General features: G+C 42.2%; 1 protein-coding gene across 4 annotated transcripts in view; it reads right to left on the bottom strand.

The window, feature by feature from the left end:
• NR3C1 (nuclear receptor subfamily 3 group C member 1) overlaps nucleotides 1–21,905 on the bottom strand; it is a 111,182-nt gene that overhangs the window by 9,133 nt on the left and 80,144 nt on the right. For all 4 annotated transcript variants that reach the window (XM_026858107.1, XM_026858108.1, XM_026858109.1 and 1 more), the window contains 4 exons: nucleotides 18,741–18,904; nucleotides 14,600–14,716; nucleotides 9,622–9,900; nucleotides 6,567–6,711 (listed from right to left, as the gene is read on the bottom strand). In XM_026858107.1, coding sequence (XP_026713908.1) covers nucleotides 6,567–6,711; nucleotides 9,622–9,900; nucleotides 14,600–14,716; nucleotides 18,741–18,904 — 705 coding nt within the window. The remainder of the gene's footprint in view (nucleotides 1–6,566; nucleotides 6,712–9,621; nucleotides 9,901–14,599; nucleotides 14,717–18,740; nucleotides 18,905–21,905) is intronic.

Genomic DNA, 21,905 nt, shown 5'->3' with positions numbered 1-21,905 from the left:
GAGGTCCCAGACATTCCCCCGCCCATCTCCCGGCCAGAGCGCACCAGATGATCCCAGCTGCCGCGGGGGCTTCGGGCTCCCCCTGACTCCCTGCTCGGTGTCACGGGTCCCCCTCCCTACAGAGGACATTTAGCAACTTGGGAATTGATTCACCCACGCATGAACCAGATGGAATACTTAAAGTAGGTGTACGGCTAATTAAAATAGGTATTATACTTAGTGATGACATCACACGTGATTCCTTCTTAGCAGAAACTATCTACAGAACTGTAGTGACTTTGTGGAGTCTTCAAGCCAAGCTCTGGTGATGGCCAGGGCTGGTAGTCCTGGGCAAGCTGAAAGGTCTGGCAGCTGCCTGCACCCCCCAAGAGTTGGGGAGCGGCTGCTGCCGAGGCAGAGCCGGTGCCAAGGCCCGGGGGAGCACCCGGGAGCTCCCCGGCGACGCGGGGCAGGTCACAGCACTTCAGTGCTTTTGCAAGTATTGCCATTCATATCAATTGAGACTTAAAACAGCTGACTGATGGCATTTTATCACTTCTGAAGCGATCCTGCTTCAGTGATTGCAAATCTAATCCCATTTGAATCGCCTTCTTGTTCTGTAAGTGTCCAATATTCCTCTGCTTTCGTAACCAGCTACCTCAGAAACGAACACACGAGTCGGGCATTAGTGGCAAGTTTGAGCTCGATGGCAGCCCATGTCATGTACACGGGATGTACATAGGCTTGCTGTGTGGGATGCATGTTGATGATAAAAGCATGTGATGATTTTCAACACTGCCGTGAGTCATTCAGTTCAGCTAAGTCTATAAAAGAATAAAAACCGGTAAACAAGATGCTGGCATTCTGAAAAACAGATGATACCGACTCCACAGAACCAGTTGCAAAAGAATGTTCAGAAAAAAATTCTGGGAATAAGAGCACAGATAAAACATTGCTTTTAAAACTGTAATTGCTTGTTATTTTCTTTCCATTCAAAGAACAGCAATACAGACATTCTGTACAATAATACTGTAGGGAGACATGAGCCCAAACCTAAGAAGAGCAAAGAGATGATGAGCACGCGGACTCAAAAAACCTGGAACTTCCAAGAACTTATTTCTAAAGCCAGGCAGCAATTAAATGGCCTTTGCTACTCCATGAACACAGCTGTGCAACTGTTGCTCACTGTAAGTCCCTGTACACTGTGAGGTAACCAGGGGCCTAAAGCTGATATACTAACAGGGCCAGTCCCAACGAAAACAGGTTTTGAATCATGAATAGTGGAAACGGTTACACAAGACTACAAATCACAGGTTTATACAATCTCCAAATACTAAATGATGGTCTGAAGCCTAAGATTTATTAAGCTGCCAAACCTGTCAACAACTTGAATTGAGGGCTCTTTTTTGGTGTGTGTCTATATAAAAAGATACATGTATTATGTATGAAATTGCCAGCTGATACAGACATAACTCTAAGAAAAAGGTAATTCTTGTTTTGAAATGTAAAATGATGAGCTTACTAAATAGTCACACACTATTTCATTAAAGCATATTATTTCTACCCAGAGATGAAGTATAGAAATATAAATCTAAAATTTATCCAAAGCCTTAAAATAACTGGAATTACATTTCTGCCCCTCCCTTGATGAGGAGCTGGGTCAACTGGAACCGGCAGGAGTTCCGAAAAAAATGGGAGCAGGAGGAACGCTGAAGTGACCTGTCCTCTTGCCAAAATGACAGCCGGACCTTTCCCGCTTTTTGGGTTTGTAGACAAACAAGTTAAAAGCCAAATTTTGGGTTTGTAGACAAACAAATTACAGGTGCAGTGTAAGCGCATGAGGTGAAAGCAATGCCGTGCATACGTATGGAAAACCTTTTTGCACTCAACAAGTGCTATGGGAAATAATTTATTCTCAGAGCACAGCAACTTTATAATCCACTCTGCCCAAGCCTATTAGATGTATGGACTTGACTCGTATGTGATAAACACTGTCAAATATATTGGATGATTTTATTCACTCCAAAATAAATAAATGACAGGAGCAAAGACATAAAAATGGAATATTCAATAAGTATTCAATTTTTAGGAGAAGACTGGTTAAACGACTAGGCTGCCAGCTTAAGACTTAAAGAAGAACAGAATTTAATTCTCCTTCCCACCACGGACTGAATCGATGATACCTGGAAAATTCAATTATGGCGGAATCTGCAACGGAACTAATGAACAGTGGCATTCAGCACTACCACAGCTGCAGCTACCTGAGCACTAGGCAAAACAAATCCACCGATTCCTGGGAAGATTTCTGTGCATTCATGGTAAGATATTTAGAAACGCTAAGGACCTCTTAGCTGAAAACACAGGATGACAATCCTCTTAACGGGTTAGACGGGTTCTGTCTGTACAGCCCGGTTACACGCAGCTCCCTGGGGTGTCGGCACGAGGCAGGGCATCTTGCTACTCCATGTACGGGGTAACTACACGGGAGTAACACCGGACAGGGCTGGTGCAAGGATAAATGCGTGACAGACTGAGGTTGCTCCGATGTTTGGGCAGATACATGAAACTAAAGAAAGTTCTTATTAACCCCACAAAGAATCAGATCTTAAAAAAATATTTTGCAGTTATGTCTATTTAAAACGCTTGGGCTTGGAGAACCCTTCACAGAGTTTCTCCTCCTGAAGCTGAAGACACTGAACTGTACCAAGTACGAGGACAAGATTTAAAGCTCAGAAACGGAGTAAAATAAATGGTTTCTAGAAACCCATAAAACCCCCAAAGAAAACTAAAATGGTAGTAACTGCACTTACCTGTAACCACCCAAGTAAGACAGCAGGAGGCACGGTATGCTCTGTGGTCCCACACCGTGCCCCCTGCCCCCCCGAGCATTAGCTCTCAGCAGAGACAAACTATTACTGACTCCTCCACAACTGCTACTCACAGTCCTGAACTTCACCTGGGTTAGGCTGCTGCAAGCTACACCGCATGGTGGCACAAAGGAAGTGGTTTGAGACCGACCTGAGTTTATTGTTGTAATGAACATACACAGGAATGGGAAGAAATAAGGTGATTGTAAGATGCCTGTCTGCTCCGTTTCCTGATTCACGCTGTACCTACTAACACCTATACTCTTCTTATGACCCTTCCCCGGGTCCACTGTTTAGAAGTAAAATCAAAGGAAGGTCTTTGGTGAAAAGTAGGCTAAATATATTTAAAAGATCATACTAATTAAGATTTGAATATGTGCAGTTCCATATACACAGAGAGATGTTTATCACTTACAGCATAACGCGATACATCCAGTTTTATTTGATGTTTAGACTCAGATCACACAACAGAACTGAGAGCCCATCCACGGGAGGATTTGCCACTGTTTTGTAAGGCTGAACTGACACAAGCCTGCACGAGAGGCTCACGGGAGGCCTGGAAGTTTTTGCCAACTCCACAACTCGTTTATACTGCTTTTAAGAAAAAACAAGGACATCCTCAAACTAAAGGCCGTGGCTTGAAGAGATGGAAGACCTCCTGGAATTACTGTATGCTAACACAGTATGTGTGAAGAGACATAGTTCTGGTCTAGCTCTCCACTGCAATCATGCTTTGAAACTGCAATTAATAGATACGAGGCCAGAACAAATTCTTCGTTACAAATGAAAAATGTTCATATAAAGAACAGACCTGTAGAAATGTCATTTGCAGATCTCAAAAATTACAGATTTGAACAGCTTATACCTCTTCAGCTGCGTGCATAAATCTGAAACTACCGAACAGGAAGCCAAAAATCTGATGCAGACAGCTTCAAGTTAGCTGTAAAAATGAGCATGATCCTCGAGTCCAGACAAGCAAAATGAAGGTTCTGATTTTGTTGCACATGACACCTATGCCTAACTGTATTTAGTGGAATCAAGCTTAAAAATTCATGAGAAAAAAATCACTTTTTTCCCTATTATTCCAGAGAACTCACTGTAACATTATTAAATATTACAATTGGTTTTCGAATTACCAAACAATGGAGCAGATTTGACTTTTGGATGTGATTTTACCTGCTTATATTGGTTAACGGGTTTTAACAAATGATTCTTACACCAAATTATGTTTTTTAGAGAAGCTAGAAACAGGTCCAAGGTAGAGCAGTAAGTTAACTTTACGAAAGAGCTTCAGGGGTGGTGGCGGGAAGCAGCTGTCGGGGTGAAAGATCACTAAAACGCCTATCAGAGAGCAGCACTGAGTAACCCCCAGAAGGGTTTTTAGGGGATATTATGTGCCGCAGTACTGCCTTCTGAATGATGTATCAAGCAGTGAGAGTGGGCACACCTGATCATTAAAATCCAAGTGTATTTTTTTTCTCGATGTCCCTGACGTCTCTCTTGCCCGACACCCACCCGCCGGCACCAGCAGCTCCTCGCCAGCGGCGCTGCCCCGCTGCCTCTCCCTGCAGCACTGTGCTTCAGAAGCTTCTAATAACTCATGCACTGGTTTTATGTATTATTCAGTATTTGCCATGTTTAACTCGGAGGTTGCTGTATTTTATTGATGAATGGTACATAAAAAGTTACGACCAGCGAGTTTTATGGGGAACCTGTAGCACACTGGAGAAGAAATTGCAGTTCTCTCAGTCTACATATTTTATTGAAAACAAATGTCATTCTGATAAACAATTTATGTACCAAAACTGTAACTAGAATAAATCTGAGAATTAATATTTAGTCTGATAGGATTACCCTTGCATTTGTTTTTTTAGCTGTAAAGCTCTGTGGTTTTGACCCATAGATAAAACAGCAGGAAACCTCTGACTTAAAGCAAATCAGGTGTTATTGCACCTATTAGTGACAACATCAATTATTTCAACTCCGCCACACAGAGACTATTCTACTCCAGAGACATATTCTAAGAACTTTAATAAATGTAAGTACACAGATGGGCCCTCACCTGTCGTCTGCTCCTCACCTTCTTTTGAAAAATTGTCATTATAAAGAAATGATTACAGTTTATAAAAGCCTGGACAAACATTTACACTGAAAAAATAACGGGAATAAATAAACATGAAAAAAGTAGTCTGAAATGTAAATGGCTAATCTCATAGAAAATGTAACAATTACTTTTTTTTAAACAGACAAAAGATTTGTGAGATCTGATACTGAAGTGCAATAGGAACAAAACTATTGACTATTGTCTCCCAGCATGCCAAAGGGATTAGTACTGCCTCCGTTTTACAGACAGAAAAACAGATGGGAACAAAACCTTGTCACTTGCATCAATTTGTAAATTATTGTCAGTGAAACTGCAATGCTAAAAATCCCGTTGATTATATGTGTCCAAGCCTGTGTAATCATATTTATTAGTTTTAGCCCCCACAAATGGACTATGTCATTGCAACAGCAAATCCAGAGTGAGAGCATCATATTAATGGGAAGCTGCAGATGGGTAATCTAGGTTTTGAATGGCTCTGGCCAGCAGCCTCGAAGATTTACATTCACAGAATATTTTCAGCAAATAATTCAAAGTAAAGACAAAATGCCTCGACAGAGGCTTGATAAATATTCCTAGCACCACTGGAATTGCAAGACTGAAAGATCCCTGGAAAGGTCTGTTACAGACTACGCAGACACACTTCCACCTGCTCGAAGAAGCGTTTTTTGAAAAATATGAGCTGAAGGACCCGATTGCTGAAACGGCTTCAAGTAAAAGGCGGGAGAAAGTGTCAGTGTGGGGGGCCTGGTTCCCGAACCCACCCAGCAGGAGAGGGTTTGGAGGGAGTGTTTCCTCTCCAGGCTAGAGGCAGGAAGGCACCACCTAACCTCAGCTGCTCCGACACCTTTGAAACAGGCTGTGGAAAGTAACAGAACTGCAGCTATTTCTGTGCAAGAAGTCCATCCCCGCTACACCTTGGATTAAGCCTTCTGCCCATCCCCTCGGCAATCCTGAGTTCCTGCTTTCACCCCTCTACAACACGGAATTACTGCACAACACGGACTTGAAAAATACAAGGCAAAATGATGCAAGGTGCAAGAAATGTCCAAATATTCTGGCAAATTCAACTTTTCTTGAGAACTGGTTACAAAGTTCAACGGGAAAATTATAAATGAGACGTTTTTTCATCTGTAACCTTATCTTTTGAGACAGATTTTAATCAGGCTCAGATATAAATGCTGAACTGATCAAAACCTCTGTGAAACTAGCAGGACTTTTATACAACAAACATACAGAACACTATGCAATTGCCAAACTTTTCGCTCCATCCCAGATATATTTTTAGCTTTAACTGTGTTGGCTCTGATAAAATGAATGATTGTAATGAATGGTGCAGGAACAGTCACAATATGGAATGTTTTAGTACAAACACCTCCCACAAAAACTTCTTGATATAAATACACTTAATATCTAAACTATCTTTCTTTCATTTGACTTATTTAAAAACTCTAAGCAATCTGCTAAAAGAAAAACAAGTTGCAAATGACAGACTGATCTGTGATCTCTGGAAGAATTTGCTACCCAGTGATTCACCTCTCAAGTGCAAAACCCAGAAACACTCCGTGGAGTCTAAAATCACCCCGAGAAACCTGGAGAATGACTCATGTCTTACTTACTCGTTAATAATCAGATCTGGTGCGAAGCACAGGAGATTTCCGTTTGATTGTTTATATGATCTCCATCCCAAAGCAAAAGCCATCAGGAACATCCACGAGTACTGCAGAAGGGTCATTTGGTCATCCAGATGTAAATTTCGGAAACCTGGAAAAATAACAGTGGAGGTGTGACAGCATCGGTTGCAAAAAAAAAAAAAAAAAAAAAAAAAAAAAAAAAAAAAAAAAAAGACCACGGTTATCGCCAGTACAACTGCTGTATTATCAGTGTAATTACCACTTTTAAAAGTGTATTTGATAACCATTTCTGTAACTGTGGTGACTGTAACCTGAAATAACGCAAAATTTCCTACCGTATTAGATTAATCTGATTCAGTCAAGTATTTTAGATTAGATCTTTGGCAGAAGAAAGAAATAAACTAGAACAGCAAGAGGTTTCTTATGAGGAAGCTCTTGCTGGATGAAAAAAAATGCACTTTAAAATGGGTGCAAACCTTCAATGCCATGTCCCAGCTACTAAAGCCACATTCAAATACTCAGTACACCATTAAGGTGCAAAACTTTGCATATGTAGAAATTAAGTTTTTGTAACCACAGGACTCCAGTTACGTCTTCTGGACAACATGGCTACGCACGAGTCCTGAAAGGTCGGAGCAGAAAGCTGCAACACAACCCAACCTTGAGCTGGGTGGAACCTGTGACTCTCAACTGCACAAAACACAGAAAAATAGGCAAAAGAGAGCAACAGAAAGAGTAACTCTGGGACTCTGCATTATACATTCTATTCCTACTTACACATACACATTTCAACATAAGTTCTCAGCACCCATCTATAAAAGCACATGCGCCTGGAAGCCCTGACAGACACCACGTCAGGGGTGTTCTGGGCAGACCGAGTACCAGAGGGGTAAGTTTTGACAGGTACTACGAGTATTAAAATGGGATGTAATATTAAAAAAAAAATAAAATCAGAATATATGCACGTGCTTATCTGGAACTGATGGTCAGTTAGATTACAAAAGACCGCAGTTCCATTTAATATACACTATAATTCACTGGGCTATCTTCCAAAAATAACAGAATATTGTATTTTTTGTGGGAGCAGTCCACCAGACAATAGATGGTTTCATGTCAAATTTTGTTCTTATTCAACAACAACTGTACACTGAATTTACAAAACATGTATCGCATTAGTTACCATCTTTAACTGCTTCTAAACTTTTAGGAATATGTAGCACGGACAGAGCCAATTAGACAATGAGGAAACGTACAGAATCCGAAAACTGGCCCCTTGAACAGCCTTACAATGTAGGCAGCTTTTAATTTGCAACACCAGTTTCTATCAGATCCCGCCTACATTTAGCAAGAAAATACTGTGCCATATTGAATCATTATTAAAGCCTGCATTCAAGTTGATTTTATCTAATTTTATTAAGCATGTGACATCTAAAGAGCTCGCACCAGGGCTGCTTCCTGAAGACGTGCCGATAGCATTCAGCAGGCCAATATATAACATAATGCCTAACAACTTCCAAACAACCTCCTGGCTTTGGAGACAGCAGTAACTACCATTTACTACTTCTAAAACGCAAGCAAAGTGTTTCAAAGTTACCTCAAACTTACTGGGTCAGATCTTGAAATCTTTGCTCAAACCCTCCTCAGGAAAAGGTTATTTTGAAATCCCAACTAAAGGGTTTGGCAACCAGTGCTGGCTTAGCGTTAGTAGGTCTGATGGTGTACAACCAGTAGGGCTACATACAAATTAAATACTCGTGAACAACCACCTTAGCAAACAAAAAAAAAAAAGAAGATGAAAAGTGATAAGAGTAGTTCCTATTAATGTAATTATTAAAGAGAAGACTGGCATTTTCATTAAGAACATATGTTCTAACCTGAAGGGTTTGTCTAATTAGGGAAACTGTTCACAAGAGATTATGAACACAGAACTGCTTTACATCTAAATTTGTATTTGAGAATACCAGATGGTCTCCTAAAGCCTTGCCCCAGAAGAAAGCGTGCGCATGGGAACTTCTCCTGACGCAGACCTCAGTGAATCCAGCTCGATGCCCCCTGCAGACAAGCCCTGACAGACGTACAGAGCGGTTCCCATCTCTGCTGGACACACAGATCTGGGTTTACTATTCCTTCTTTCCCACTGTTAATTTATTTCTCCTCCCTCAAGAGAGACACCATTATGACTCACAGGTTTCATTATCAGACTTCGTGTTTTTTTTGGCAGACCTGTTATGTGATGTTATTCTTGGGCAACACATGCATTCTGGAAGTGGTTTTGCTCAGGGTTTTGAGAACAGGTAGCTAACGGGACTGAGCAGCAGGGAAAGGGAGAAAACCACTGCTTTTTGTTCGGTCAGGAATAAATGTGCCTCCAGCTTCAGTTCTGGCTCTGTCCTCTCCCGAGGACATACTGCTGAGATTGGATATTGCTTCTCCTGTAAGGCAACTGCTTCCTCAGTCTTCAGGTGGGAGCCAGAGGAGCCACAAACCTTCCACACGCCCCAGGTGACAGTTTGATCACACGTGTCACTACAGTGCTTGAGAGAAAACAAACATCCTGACTTCCACCCTGGAACTGGATGCTCAAATGCCTACTCCCAGGCAAGAAAAAAACTACTGATATGGTGAGGGGTAGTAAAAAAAAAAAATAAAGAAAAAGAACCACCCGTGAATGCAGACCCAGCCAAGCCAGTACAGCTGCACCAGTGTGTAGAAGTCGAGAACCTCATTGCTAAAAATATTCAAGAAATAATTATCAAAGAGGTGGAGCTAGAGCTAACAGAAATAGTTCACTGTATTACTTTTAAAAACAAATCTCTATTCTACTATGAATTTTAACATTCAGCGGTCAAAGGGCTCGAGTAAAATGACCTAACTTGTAATCCTAGGAAATAAATTTTTGCACCTGTGTTTTTCCTGCTTTTCCACTCCAGATGTAGTTGAGACACAAAGTAGCTCAGATATTACTAAAACTTCACCCGGGAAGGCTGTGAAATACCAAATACAAAAACTGTGCTTTGTAACAAATGCATTCCCCCGCTACCTGGAATTGCCTTTGCCCACTTCACCGCAGCCACGACCTGCCGCCCGCCCAGCATGTTGAGGGTGGAGAGGATGCGCCAGCTGGAGTCGGGCAGGGTGCTGTCGTAGCCCGAGTACAGCACCTCGGGCTCGATCACCTCCAGCAGCGAAACCAGCGTCGGCGTCAGCTGCGGCAGCGACGCGGGGACGATGCTCTTGTTTCCAGGCGTTTCAGAAACCTCCCGTGTTCCCGTTGCGCTCGTCTGCTGAATTCCTTTTATCTTCTTCTTTGTTTTTCGAGCTAGGAAAGTTTTGGTGAGTCACAGGTTAGATAATGGAAAGCGGCCGCACAGCTATAAAAACGTAACGGAGGAAATGCTGCTTTTGTTTTCCTGCAGTTGTAGATCAGGCAGTTGAAACTCGAAAAGCGTTTTGTCATCAATTTGTAAATAATTTCACATTAATTCTAATTAAGCTTCCCGTGCAAATAAGTTTATTTTACATTTTAATTAAACATTTATGTTACCGATTCAAAATGGTAAATAATGTCTGCAGGCAGTGCAAATACAAGCCCTGATCCTAGAATTTCTCTTACGTGCAAAATTTCAGTGAAACTTCATTTGACAGCCTGACACCTGTTTGGAAATCCTTGCAGGACTGTGTGCAGTTTCTTAAAAGATTAAGCATAGAAACCACACAGATGAAAGGAAAAAAAAATAATTTAATGGTTAAGGAGTTACTCAATCTCTCGAGCCAGGGAAAACATTTTTTGAAAATGTTGGGCAGGAGGAGATTTTTCTCTTGCCAACTCTCTTGCATATAAATCATTGCTGCGTAATTAAACCATAAAACTCATTCGCCAAATAAATAAAATATCACACAGAGATGTTAACTGTAAACTAAAAAAAGTTGGAGCAACGATTTTATTAGCATATTGTCAGTAATGGAGTCTCGACTCGGCTTTCAGCAGCCCGGATGCAGGCAGCTACACCAAACGACTATTTAGCAGAGACCAAAACGCAGCCCAGTTCTGTTCCTGTGTCTCAATTAATTAATTGATTTCTGTTCTGGAACTTTGCGATAAATCAGTAGCACATAAACACATCATGTAACGTGCTTTCACATTCATAGCTCCTACTGACCTATTCAGAATCTCCGATCATCAGAAACGCGCCAACCCTGGAGCTTTCCAACCCAGAAAATCCCCCTCCTGACCCGCTAAAGAGCCGAAATTCTCCACAGACCTTGTGTAAACTGCAGTTTCCCAAAGGCTTATACACCGGCCACGTTTGCCAAGACTGTCATGGGGGAATAGCAACAGTTATTTCCTTGGAGCAAAGGGCTTCTTGTTATTCTCAGCAAAATTTTGAAATGGCTGCTCCAAAATCCTTTCAACGTTCCGGCATTTTTTGCCCCGCTGTCCTTGTTCTCAAAAGCAAAGGAACTGCTTTGGCTTAAATTTACCTGCACGTGCCTTCAGCTTAATGCAGACACCTGGTCTGGAGTATTTCCAGCCCAGAAAGTCTGGTAAAATTATAATCAAAAGAAATATATCTGATAAGACAAAGTATTATGCAAAAATTTTTATTAGGCTATGCTACTAGACCTGACTTAGATATATAGTTGTAGCTCACAAAAAAGAAGGTTGAAATAATGTATTTCTTTACAACTTCTTTTCAAATCTAAAAATACCACAAATTTAAAACCAGCTCCTTAGGGCAAATTACAGAAGATGATCCATACATATAAGCTCGGCATGAAAATAAAAGCATCCAAGATTTTCTGTTTGAAACAAACAACTCCTCCCCTCAAAACCCCTGCAGTTTGGCACCCAGCGAGGTCGCACAGGCTTCCTATTTGACCACACGCATTCCCTGCCGTCGGGCAGATGGTCCGTGCGCCCGAGCCACGCAGGCAGGTCGCCGTCCGGGGAGGCGCTGAAACGCTCCCACCACCACGCTGCCAGACGCAGAGACCATGCACTTCGCTTCTAAAATGGGAGTTATAATTACAAAATCCACCGCAGTTACAGAGCAGGGCAACCGATATTGTTAGGAAGAGGAAGAGATCCTTCAAACATTTGAAATAAATTCAAAATAAAGATGACAAAAAAAAAAAAAAAAAAAATCCGTGAACTGCCAAACAGTTTAACTATGAAATGCAGCCGGAAAGGCCAAAAAAAATTATGAGATGACTTTTTACAGGCATAAAGTCCAACAATAAATCTTTTTTTCCAAACACCTCAGAAAGAGAAAGGGTGCCAAGGAATGCCCAGGGTCAATTAACGATGAAAGCGGAAATGAAGATTCAAAGAAATAAAGGCTATAGTGCAAAGTATCATTAATCTACTTTATAAATCTCCAGTGCCTGCAGCTGTTAATTTTATGTTTCTCCAGTCCTCTATATCCCCCCAAAAAGCAGGCAATAGAAACAAGAAAGTTCCAGAAGAGGGTGACAGATAGGGTCAAATTTATGACTGATGATAAACCCGACTCTTATAGAAAATTAACATCTTCCTAACATACAAGGAGCCACTTTTGTCTCAGCACAAGAACAGGAAAGAATTAAAATACTGCATGGTAGATTCTATTCATTTATTTATTTAAAAATAAATTAGTCTTCTACCAACCCCAACGGTGAAATTCACTGCAGCTATTAAACCCCGGAGCTATTCAGAATGTGACTGGGCAGATTCGCCAAGCGCCCGCCCGCCCGCCAGGCTAAGTCAGACTGACATGCTATAGGGAGTTTTGATCTCTTGCCATTCATTGCCTGCTTTGCTTAGAACCATCGTTTATGCACTGAGGATACACCTGATGACTTTTCAAAAAGAGATTACTGTCTAAAAAGTATGCAAATTTAATTAGCTTTTAAACAACAGTAATTCCTGAACTGTGACCCCAAAATAGCCAAGACAAAAGGAACTCAGTTTTAGTCTCTTCTGCTCTTTATGCTGCCTTCCAGCTTTCTTTGCTATGAATTCTTCTCCACGACCAATTCACCATCTGTTCAGATCTGTCCAATAAATCATCGTTTTCATGGTTGTTTTTCACTGTTTCACACTACCTTGGGTTCCTCCATTTTTGCATTGCTGAGTTTCTAGAGCTCTTTTCCCTCTCAGTCACAAAAAACTTCCTCCCCCCCTCCTTTTTCCAACAACTTATATAACAATATCCATCCTCCAGAAAGCCACTATTCTCTAGGATTCTCTGTGCCAAAATTCAGGCAAACAAACTATAGCTGGAAGGGCTCCAAACTACATGTGGAAAAGTGGCAAGTATCAGACGTCATTCAGTTTTAATTTTCTTTGGTGCAGAAAGGCAACTCAGATAACACATCCTAGAGCCTGAGATACCTACACTGGGGTCTGCTTCAAAAAGAGTTCAAATAAAATTGGTGCAGGAAGGGAAAGGTTCACTATTAGAGTAACAGACATAATAAGGTACTTTAGTCATATAGATAAATGTATGAATACCATGTATTTATTTTGAAAACTGTGGAGAGAAAAAAAGGGAAGACTTAACACCAAATGTCTTAATTTCCAACTCAAAATGAAAATTGTGGTTTCTTGCATTACTCTGAACTTTCTTTAGGCCCGGCCGTTACCTCTCCTTGCCACGCCAGCCGCAGCAGGGCATCGCATCTTCCCACCCTGGGCACCAGGAGCAGGCAGGACTGCGCTGCCATCACCCCTGGGGCTGCAAGGATCAGCCCACTGGCAGCCTCCAAAAGCGAACTCCAGCTCCGGGGAGACACGCGCTGGCAACCTCACGTACGTGAAGGATTTGTGTGGCTGTTAAGAGCGTTCCCTCGCACCCTGCACACAGATCCAACAGCACCTCAACAAACCGGCCAGCGGCCTCCGCGCTTCCCTGCCAGCCCCTGCCACGGCGGGTGGGACGCGCCTGTAAGGATGCCATGAGGTGGGGAAGAGTTTCAGAGCGCTGGGTTTTTCCCTTTGCTCTGAAGGGACATGTAGGGGGCATGTAGAGGCACCTGCAGGGCAGGAAAACTGGGATTCACCCTCCGGAGAGAGGCTGAAGGCAAAGAGGAGGAAGGGACGTGCTAACACGGACTCCAACGTGTGTATCACCCACCTCGCCAACATAATTCACCACTTACATCTTACCAAAGGATATTATCACTGACTGAAATGAAACTCTGTTCATATTTGTATCTTACAAATACATTTTTGACATTTTTATTTTATCTGGCAATTTTGATTATAGAAGTATCACCATGATAACCACGCTAGCAAGTACTGTATTAATCTCTACAGCTCAAGGAAAAAGTATCAAGCATAAAACATAGCTGACACTAATAAAAATGTTTTATGTCATTTTACAGCTGCTGCTAAATCTCTAGTTGATGTGGTCTTCAGTTTCTCATAAGCCATCCAGGACTTAGCAGAGAAGAAATATGTACTGGTACATTTAAATTTATTTATTTAACCCTTTTTTTTTTTTTTTTCAAAGAGGTTCTTACACAGATGTTTAAGAACAATCCACAGCATGAATAAAAATAATTTCCTTTTCTTCAGTTTGAAGATACAAGCCCTACTCCAACTTTAGATCTGTGTCTCTGGGCTTTCCCCCTCATCTGTGGTTTCGGTGTCAGGTCACCCTCCTGAGTAAGGACGGGCAGGCATCACACCTCCCTGCAGGAGTTCTCCTAGAGTTCTGCTGTCTCAGATTCAGTAAAAAAGCAACAAGATATATGTGCTGACAGGAATAAAAAATAGCCCTGTTTTGTGTGTATGACTCACTTCTGCTGAACATACTGAGAGATAGAGCAACCGATGATGATAGGAAAGCACAGGAGAAATGTTAGTGTAAAAACCCCTTGCTTTTCATTAAAATTCTCATACAAGCCATAAAGTGCAGTACTTGCTTTTAACATATTAAAGTTCTGCTCAAATAATGGCCTTAGCTTCATAAGCAGCATGACCTTTATTGTCTAGGACTCAGAAACAAAAGAGGAATTTGAACATTTTAAGATACCTTCGAGGTTCATGCCAGCTTGAAGACATTTCCGGTAGCGGCATGCTGGACAGTTTTTCCTCCGAATTTTGTCAATAATGCAATCGTTTCTCCCAGCGCACAGATAGTTGTGCTGCCCTGTATTCACAGAGACAAACAAAAGAACCATAAGCTCTACAATTAGAGCAATAAATGAAGTCATTCATTCTTGCAGTAACATTAAGGATCTGGGGACTATATAATACCTTTACTTACCGTACTTCATCCCCTGCAAAAGATCAGTGCCCCTAGGATTTCATTTAACTATACACCAGACAGTCTTCTCGTATTTAGACACTAAAGCCAATCAATTTCGGTAGTAATCCTATTTGCTATTTGTTAATATCAGGCAAATTCTATTTTTAAAACTATTTCTCCTCTTAGGTTTCTCAAAGCTATCTTCCACGGCACATTTCCCGTTTCCCTGAGCAGTTTGACGGAGATGTAAATAACGTCCATGAACACATTCTGAGAGCACGCATGTAAACGTTTCTAGAGATACACAGACATAGCTTTCCTCATCTTGAAAGCCATGAAACCTCCTCCTTGTTTAACTCAAGAGCCTGAATTGGACAAACCAAGTTCTCTGACATTTTTATGGATTCACAGATTCCGAGCAAAACAGATCCGAGAAACGTGGCAACTTGAACTACATAAAATGACTCTTAGCTGCTATGGGCAGGACAACAAAAGAGTAGTATCTCTTAATTATTTGAATTATATGAATAAATTTCTTAACTTATTTAGAGAACGGTATTACTAAAAGATACATCCTTCTCCCAGATGGGGACCAAGAAAGCTGTTTCTTTAGAAGGCAGAAAACTGCAGCCTAGGCTTTTACACTGTATTTCAAAGTCCTGACAGTATAATATTGCTAGAAACAAATACATTTTCCAAATACCGAGTTATTAACAATGGAGCCTGAGAGTCTTCTCACAGGAAAGAAGCTTAAGGAATTTGTTTCAAGTCAGCTGTGAAAATTATGGGTATGCAGAGCCCATTGCTATGGCTTTAGTCAAACTTCTCCAATGAAGTGTTTCAACTTGATATTCCAAGGAAGCCCTGAACATTTTTCTGAATTAGCCCGCCTACCTTTGTCATCTGAAGAAGAGGAAGAGGAAGCCCGACCCCTGTATAATCTTTGTGTTTAAGATAACTTAGATCCAGGATTAATGTTCTCTTTGCCGTTACCATACTAATACACACAGAACGAAAACAAACGCATGCACACACGGAACACAAACCAATGACTATCTGTCACTGTTGTGGGAGAACAGAGACTACAATTTCACGTCTCACACAGACCATGGTTTCACACAGTCAATACAGAGGCTTCAGGTATAGATTTTCCTGAGCGCTTCCATTTTTTTCCTAACAAAGAGCTTCATCTCTGTGAATGTGCTGTTTGGTTTCTTGTACTTACTACATCCCTATTCTTGCCTTTTTTTTAGGTGAAAGCTACTCTATTTCTTTGCATTATATTATATTAAAGCCTTCCTGCCACACGAACGTTTTGTGGAAAAATGAAGGGAAGCTGATGCCACCTTCTGCTTCATGTCTGACTGCCGCCCGGGGACATGCCAGCTGCACAAAGGAATGCGCTTCACTTATCTTTGCTGCTCAAAACCCAGATACTTCACAAACAATACACTGATAAAAACTGGTAGTGAGCAAACGGAGACGTTTCCAAGGGGATTTACGGCAGACGGGGGCATTTTACAGAGCAGCCGGCAGCACAAACCGGCGCCTGGGGCTCTGAAGCACTGTGAGACTGAACAAGTCTTTGCTCATTTGAGCACACTGCCATGCAGAAGGTTAGAAATTGCAGACAAAGGGGTTTGGAAGATGGGAATTAAAAATGTTGAAGAATAAGGACAATGTGGAGCACAGCAGGAGGCAGGGGTGCTGGGGAATCTGAAGGCGGGGAGGAGTGAGGATCTGAAGCAAGGCGAGGAAGCGGAGGTGGGCAGTGGTGACGATCTGGGTTGGCAGCAGGGCGGGGGTAACGCGCTGGGAGGGGAGCAGGGTCGCTTCTGGGGCCGGAGAAACCAAGTCATGAGGGCTCTGAAGCACCAGGAAAACAAGAATGAGAACAAGACGGCTCTGGCCACCCTCAGTTCCTGAAGAAAGGCCCGTTTGCGTGGAGAACTGCGTACACACACACAGTCGCTGTCCCACTTTCATCCTTCCTCTTCTCCCCTAGTTCTGCTCTTTGCTGGAGGAGAGACACTTTATATTGATTTTCTAGATACTGATACTTTCAGTTTCTGTGACTATTTCTGTCACAGTACACATGCGTGTAGACAAAGGTACAAAAAAGGGTTTCAGGTTAGAGGCTGGATTACAAATGTGCAGAGTCAGCTTGATCTGCATACTAACAGGTGCCTGGCAGCTATTAATAAAAAGCATACTGCAGAAACAAATTCTTCTTACATATGTTCCTAGTAAGAAAAATGCCTATAAGAGACAAAAGCAAATTACTCATTCCTTAAAGTGAATACTAGAACTAAGAGATGCTGGAAGAGCTCCTGAAAACATCCACAATATCTATCGGAAGGATTAAGGTTGGGATTACCTGTGGAACAATAAAAATGAAAGTGGAGGTAAGCCTTAAGGACTTACTGCAATTTTTCAGCTACAAGCCGGCTTACATTTTTAACATTAATACAGATAAGATGCAGCAAGTCACATGGCTGATCAGAAGGAATTAGGGGGTTGATTTCTTCATCTATCAATACTTTTGTGATTTATTTAAGCTGGAGGATGGGCAAAAGCATTGCTATGACATATATCCAGCTGCAATATAATACTTCTTCTGAGGGACATCCAGTGACCTTATTTTAATCAACGATACAGATGAGTATTTGCTTCAAATAAAGAGCCTGGCTCTGAATAGGGAGCACAACCCCAGACAGGACTGGCTGGGAGTCATGGAGAGCCTGAGCAGCTCAGTGCCTTGCACTTGAGCTCACATTGTCTCTTGTTAGACTTCAGAAACAGCTTCAGCTTCCCACAGAACCAGGGACATACTCTCCCCCTGCGACCAGCAAAAACTGCGATATGAACTTGACTTCTCCGATCCCTCCGAGAGACTCTGCATTTCCACGGAGCTCCCCGCTGCATCCAGAGCTGGGAACTGGGAGAAAGCGCTGCCTCTGAGAGACCGAATGGGGGCTCGTCTCTGTCAAAACAGCCTTCCCGCTTCTCCAGTGGAGCCCAACTTGCAAAAACATGAGCAAAAAATGGTAAGTCTGATTCACTTCAAAATACCAGTAATGGCTGCATGAGGGAGGTAGGAGATAGGAAACCCCGTCAGGTTGTGACTAAGAACGACGCGATTTCAGGATAGAGGAATCGCTATCCTTCCAGAGACACCGAGAATAGACTCTAACTCTTCTGCATCTCTCCGATGCTGACACCAAGAGTCAGACGTTGAGGTTCACTACAAAATGGCTCCTTATGCAGCCCTAAAATCACAGACTACTTATTGTGCTAGACACACTACAGATTCACATTTAGGTTTTTCATCTTCTCTGTTTTCCAGAATGATTTTTTTCCTGTGATGAGAGAGAAATCTCGATGATGCAAACACACACACATGTTCCTGTTACCTAGTTACCCCTGCAAGTAACACACATGGACGGGATTTAACCAATACTGCTTATAGGAAAAATTGTAGAACTATTATAACCCTGCATACAACAAATGTATCAAGCTTCATGTACAGTTTTATACACAAACCAGCTAACATTAAACATAAAAATCACAAGCTTGACAAATCTAATGCACACAAACCAATATCTGTATATAAACAGGACAAATAAACAAAAACAACAGTGAAAGCAAATGAAAGAAACAAAAAGCCAAGACAACAATACATCTTTTTACTCTGTGAGTGAATGGGAGCATTTTGTAAATGTAAATGGAATCTATGCTTCAGATAATGCACCATTATCAATCTTATTTACTATGAAACGATCAGTGATATAATGGTTGGGATTTTCCAGTAGGATTTCAGCAAAAACATCGATTCCCGCAAGATTAAATAGACTGGTTTTGAATGGGGAGGATATGTATGTGGATTTTATATGTTTGAACAACAAATTCATCAAAGCAGTCTTACCTTCCACAGCTCTTTTGAAGAACACTTTGCAGCTGCCACAAGTAAGAACACCATAATGACACCCAGAGGCCTCGTCAGAGCAAACAAGACAGAGCTTGGGAGGTGGTCCCGTAGTTGCTGAGGTTGTGGATGGAGAAGAGCTTACATCTGATCTCATTCCAGGGCTAAAAAAAAAAAGCATTAAAATGTTTTTAATTAAGATCTATGGGATACTGGCAAACATAATATAACTGCAAGAAACGGACTGCCCTCATCCTCAAATACTCGAGTTTTGCACCTCAAGGTCACTAGACTCTGAAACAGTTAAACAAGGAATTTTGTGAAACTTAAGTAAAACTGCATGGATTTTTCATGGCCTGTTTGACTAGGTCAAGATTACTTCCCTTACGCATTTCTGAAGCCAAGTTTCTCGCACAATTATTCTAGCCTTTAAAACCGACTCAAATAATATTTCATACTGTCGCTGTTGTCATTACTGACACATTCCCTGCAGTCTCCATCGAGTCCTGCAAGAGCTTCATTTCCAGCACCATCACAGTTTTCTACTGGGATATTAATATGCAAGAAGATGTGCAAATTAAGCCATATATTGACACACAGTCACAGTAATAAATGATCATTTCACCCCCGCATTTTAGGAGAGGAATATATATTCCTAATTTCAGGATCTGGTTTTACATCGTAAACATACCAGCCACCTACAAAGGAATGGCTAGTTCTTTAACAAAAAAAATAAATCATTGTTAGAACAATAAACAATCTACCGTAATCACCTTCGAGCTGCTTCTAAATCATAAGGGCTGAACCAACAGCAGCTGTGCCAAAGTTCAGAGGCTAATCTTATTCGGCACGTGTAAACAGTACGGCCCAAACCTGACACATTCCCTGGTGAAGGCTGCCTCGACACCTCCTCTGATAAGGCCCATTTTGTTTATTTTCACGAAGTTTTAAACATCTAATATGCAATTTCTATACTGTATGCTTGACTTAAAGTGATTTTCACAAAGTTTTGTCCAACAGGGTTCCAGCCACTTTCCAGATGAAGGTAGAAAATAACACTTTTTTAAGGCTTTGGTGCCTTTACTCGGAAACTCTCCAGGACATCCATCATCTCTGAGGTAGGCTTAACATTTGTATGTGGGCTGGCTTTTGCATGGAAAAATCCTTTTCCTCTCCTCAAGAAAGTCTGACCAGATTTGGTCACACATTTTAAAAAAAAAAAAACAGCACCGTAGTTCTCAAACATTCACAAAACCCTCAGAATTCCAGCCCAAATCAAAATGCTCCAACAGCCGGGAGGCTTTGCTTTCGAACAGGTTGCTTCCACAGGCCCCAACCCCAGAGAGCAACTGAGAAATGGCCCGTCCAGAGAGTCAAAGGATTCTGCTGTTGCGTTTGCTCTCACCGAGAGGGAGTTTGGTACTAAAAGCAGACAAGGAGCGGGAATCCTACCGCTCAAATACAGAGGGATAAGAGTCAAACCAGAATAAACATCTCAGTGAAGTCCACGCTTTGACAAATATGGAACCAGAGGGCAGAGAAAAGTGAAAATTACTTGTGTTAGGGGAAAAAATGAGGTAGCACAGGCACGCAAAGACCTCCCTAAAAACCAGAGTCTGATATGAGCTAGGGGAGAGGGTGACCTGTATCTAAGGCAGAGCAGAGAGGGCTGAGCAGGCAACCAAAACCCGACAAGAACACAGCAACAGCTCAACCACGCTGGAATAAATGTGGGAAGGAGAAAAGTCTAAGACCAGAACAAGGGTGGTCCAACAGGACAGGCTGGCAGTGGGAATGAAGTAGAATGAGTCAGCCCTGAGGAAAAAGGGAAGGGAAAAGCCCACCCAGGAAAGACCACTTCTTTCCAGCACCTGGGAAAACTCAAATCCATCACATCACTCCTCTGTGTTCAGGAAATATTTGTGAAAAGCTGCAACACTTTTACTCTATTGCTCTGCAAAGAGGCTGACGACCATCATTAGCTAGTCTGTCAAGTGGCAGTCACCCACAGACTGTAGTCCTGTTTATGATCCATATGATGGCTTTTCTGTGTTTTCTAATTAATTTGTCTTCTTTAAAGAGCAGGAAGCTATAATAAAATACTAAGGTTGCACAATCCAGCACTCAACATCCAAGTAAGGACCAAATGTAATTCAACCCAGTTACATTTATGTGATGTCCTTACAAACACACTTCTTTAATTACAGACTCGTCCTAACCTCTGCGCGGCACGTCTGCCTCCCTCAGCGCAGAGGCCCTCGGAACCGGTACTGTAAGGATGGCAGCTGCCACCCGCACCGCCCCGGCCCTCAGGGAGGAAAGGCCTGATGGCTGTGGGTCTGCAGGAAGGGAAACCTCAGTCAAGGAAGCTGAGGATTCACATCTACTTCTGCCTCTTACTGTGCGTGACTGTATTTGGTACCTACCAAAGAGCCTTTTCGGAAATCCTGCCTTCTCCGCACCCGGCACTCTGAGGAAAGGCACGCTGCGACGCCTGGTCAGCGGAGCTGGGCGCGGGGCTGGGAGATGCCCAGCTCCTCTCCTCGGAGCATCGCCTCCCCGCCCCGCCAGGGCACGGGCAAACACCTTCCACTGGGCTCCCCGAGGCACCGCCTGCGCCCCGGGCAGGGCTGTCCTCCCCCGGGACTGCCGAGGGAACCGTGGAGCAGTGGGCAACCCGGGCTGGGACCCCGCGCTGGCCTCCGTGCTCCCTCACAGCTTTCCGGGCTGACGAGACAAGTAATTCTGACGACAATGCTGTGCTTCCTTTCATGCAACACAAACTACTTTCTTCTGTTGATGGGTTTGTCCTGATGGTTTTTTACGTTTGTTTTCTTTCCCCCCCCCAGCTTATTGACCCATTTGGAAAAAGGAATTAAATTGTATCTGCACTTCGTAGTGTCATATTAAATAAACAATAAGTAAAATCAACACCTCAAAAACAAACAAAGCCCCCTATTAAAAAAAGTAATCACCAGCCAGTCAAAAGCTACTCTAAGTTTCTTCCTTTTCTCGAAGGTTTTAGGCCCAGTAGCTCTTACCAAAAATCCCAGTTTAAATATTGAAATATAGGCCGGGAGCCTGTGATTTTAAATAAGGAATATATAACTTGACAACTTCATTTCATTAAAATGATTAAAGCCAGAAAAAGATGGAAACATCTTT

The sequence above is a fragment of the Athene cunicularia genome, assembly GCF_003259725.1.
Source record: "Athene cunicularia isolate RWA chromosome 13 unlocalized genomic scaffold, athCun1 chr13_part1, whole genome shotgun sequence".
Classification (NCBI taxonomy): domain Eukaryota; kingdom Metazoa; phylum Chordata; class Aves; order Strigiformes; family Strigidae; genus Athene; species Athene cunicularia.
Note: the sequence above shows the minus strand (reverse complement) of the source record. Positions and strands in the feature narration are given on the sequence as shown.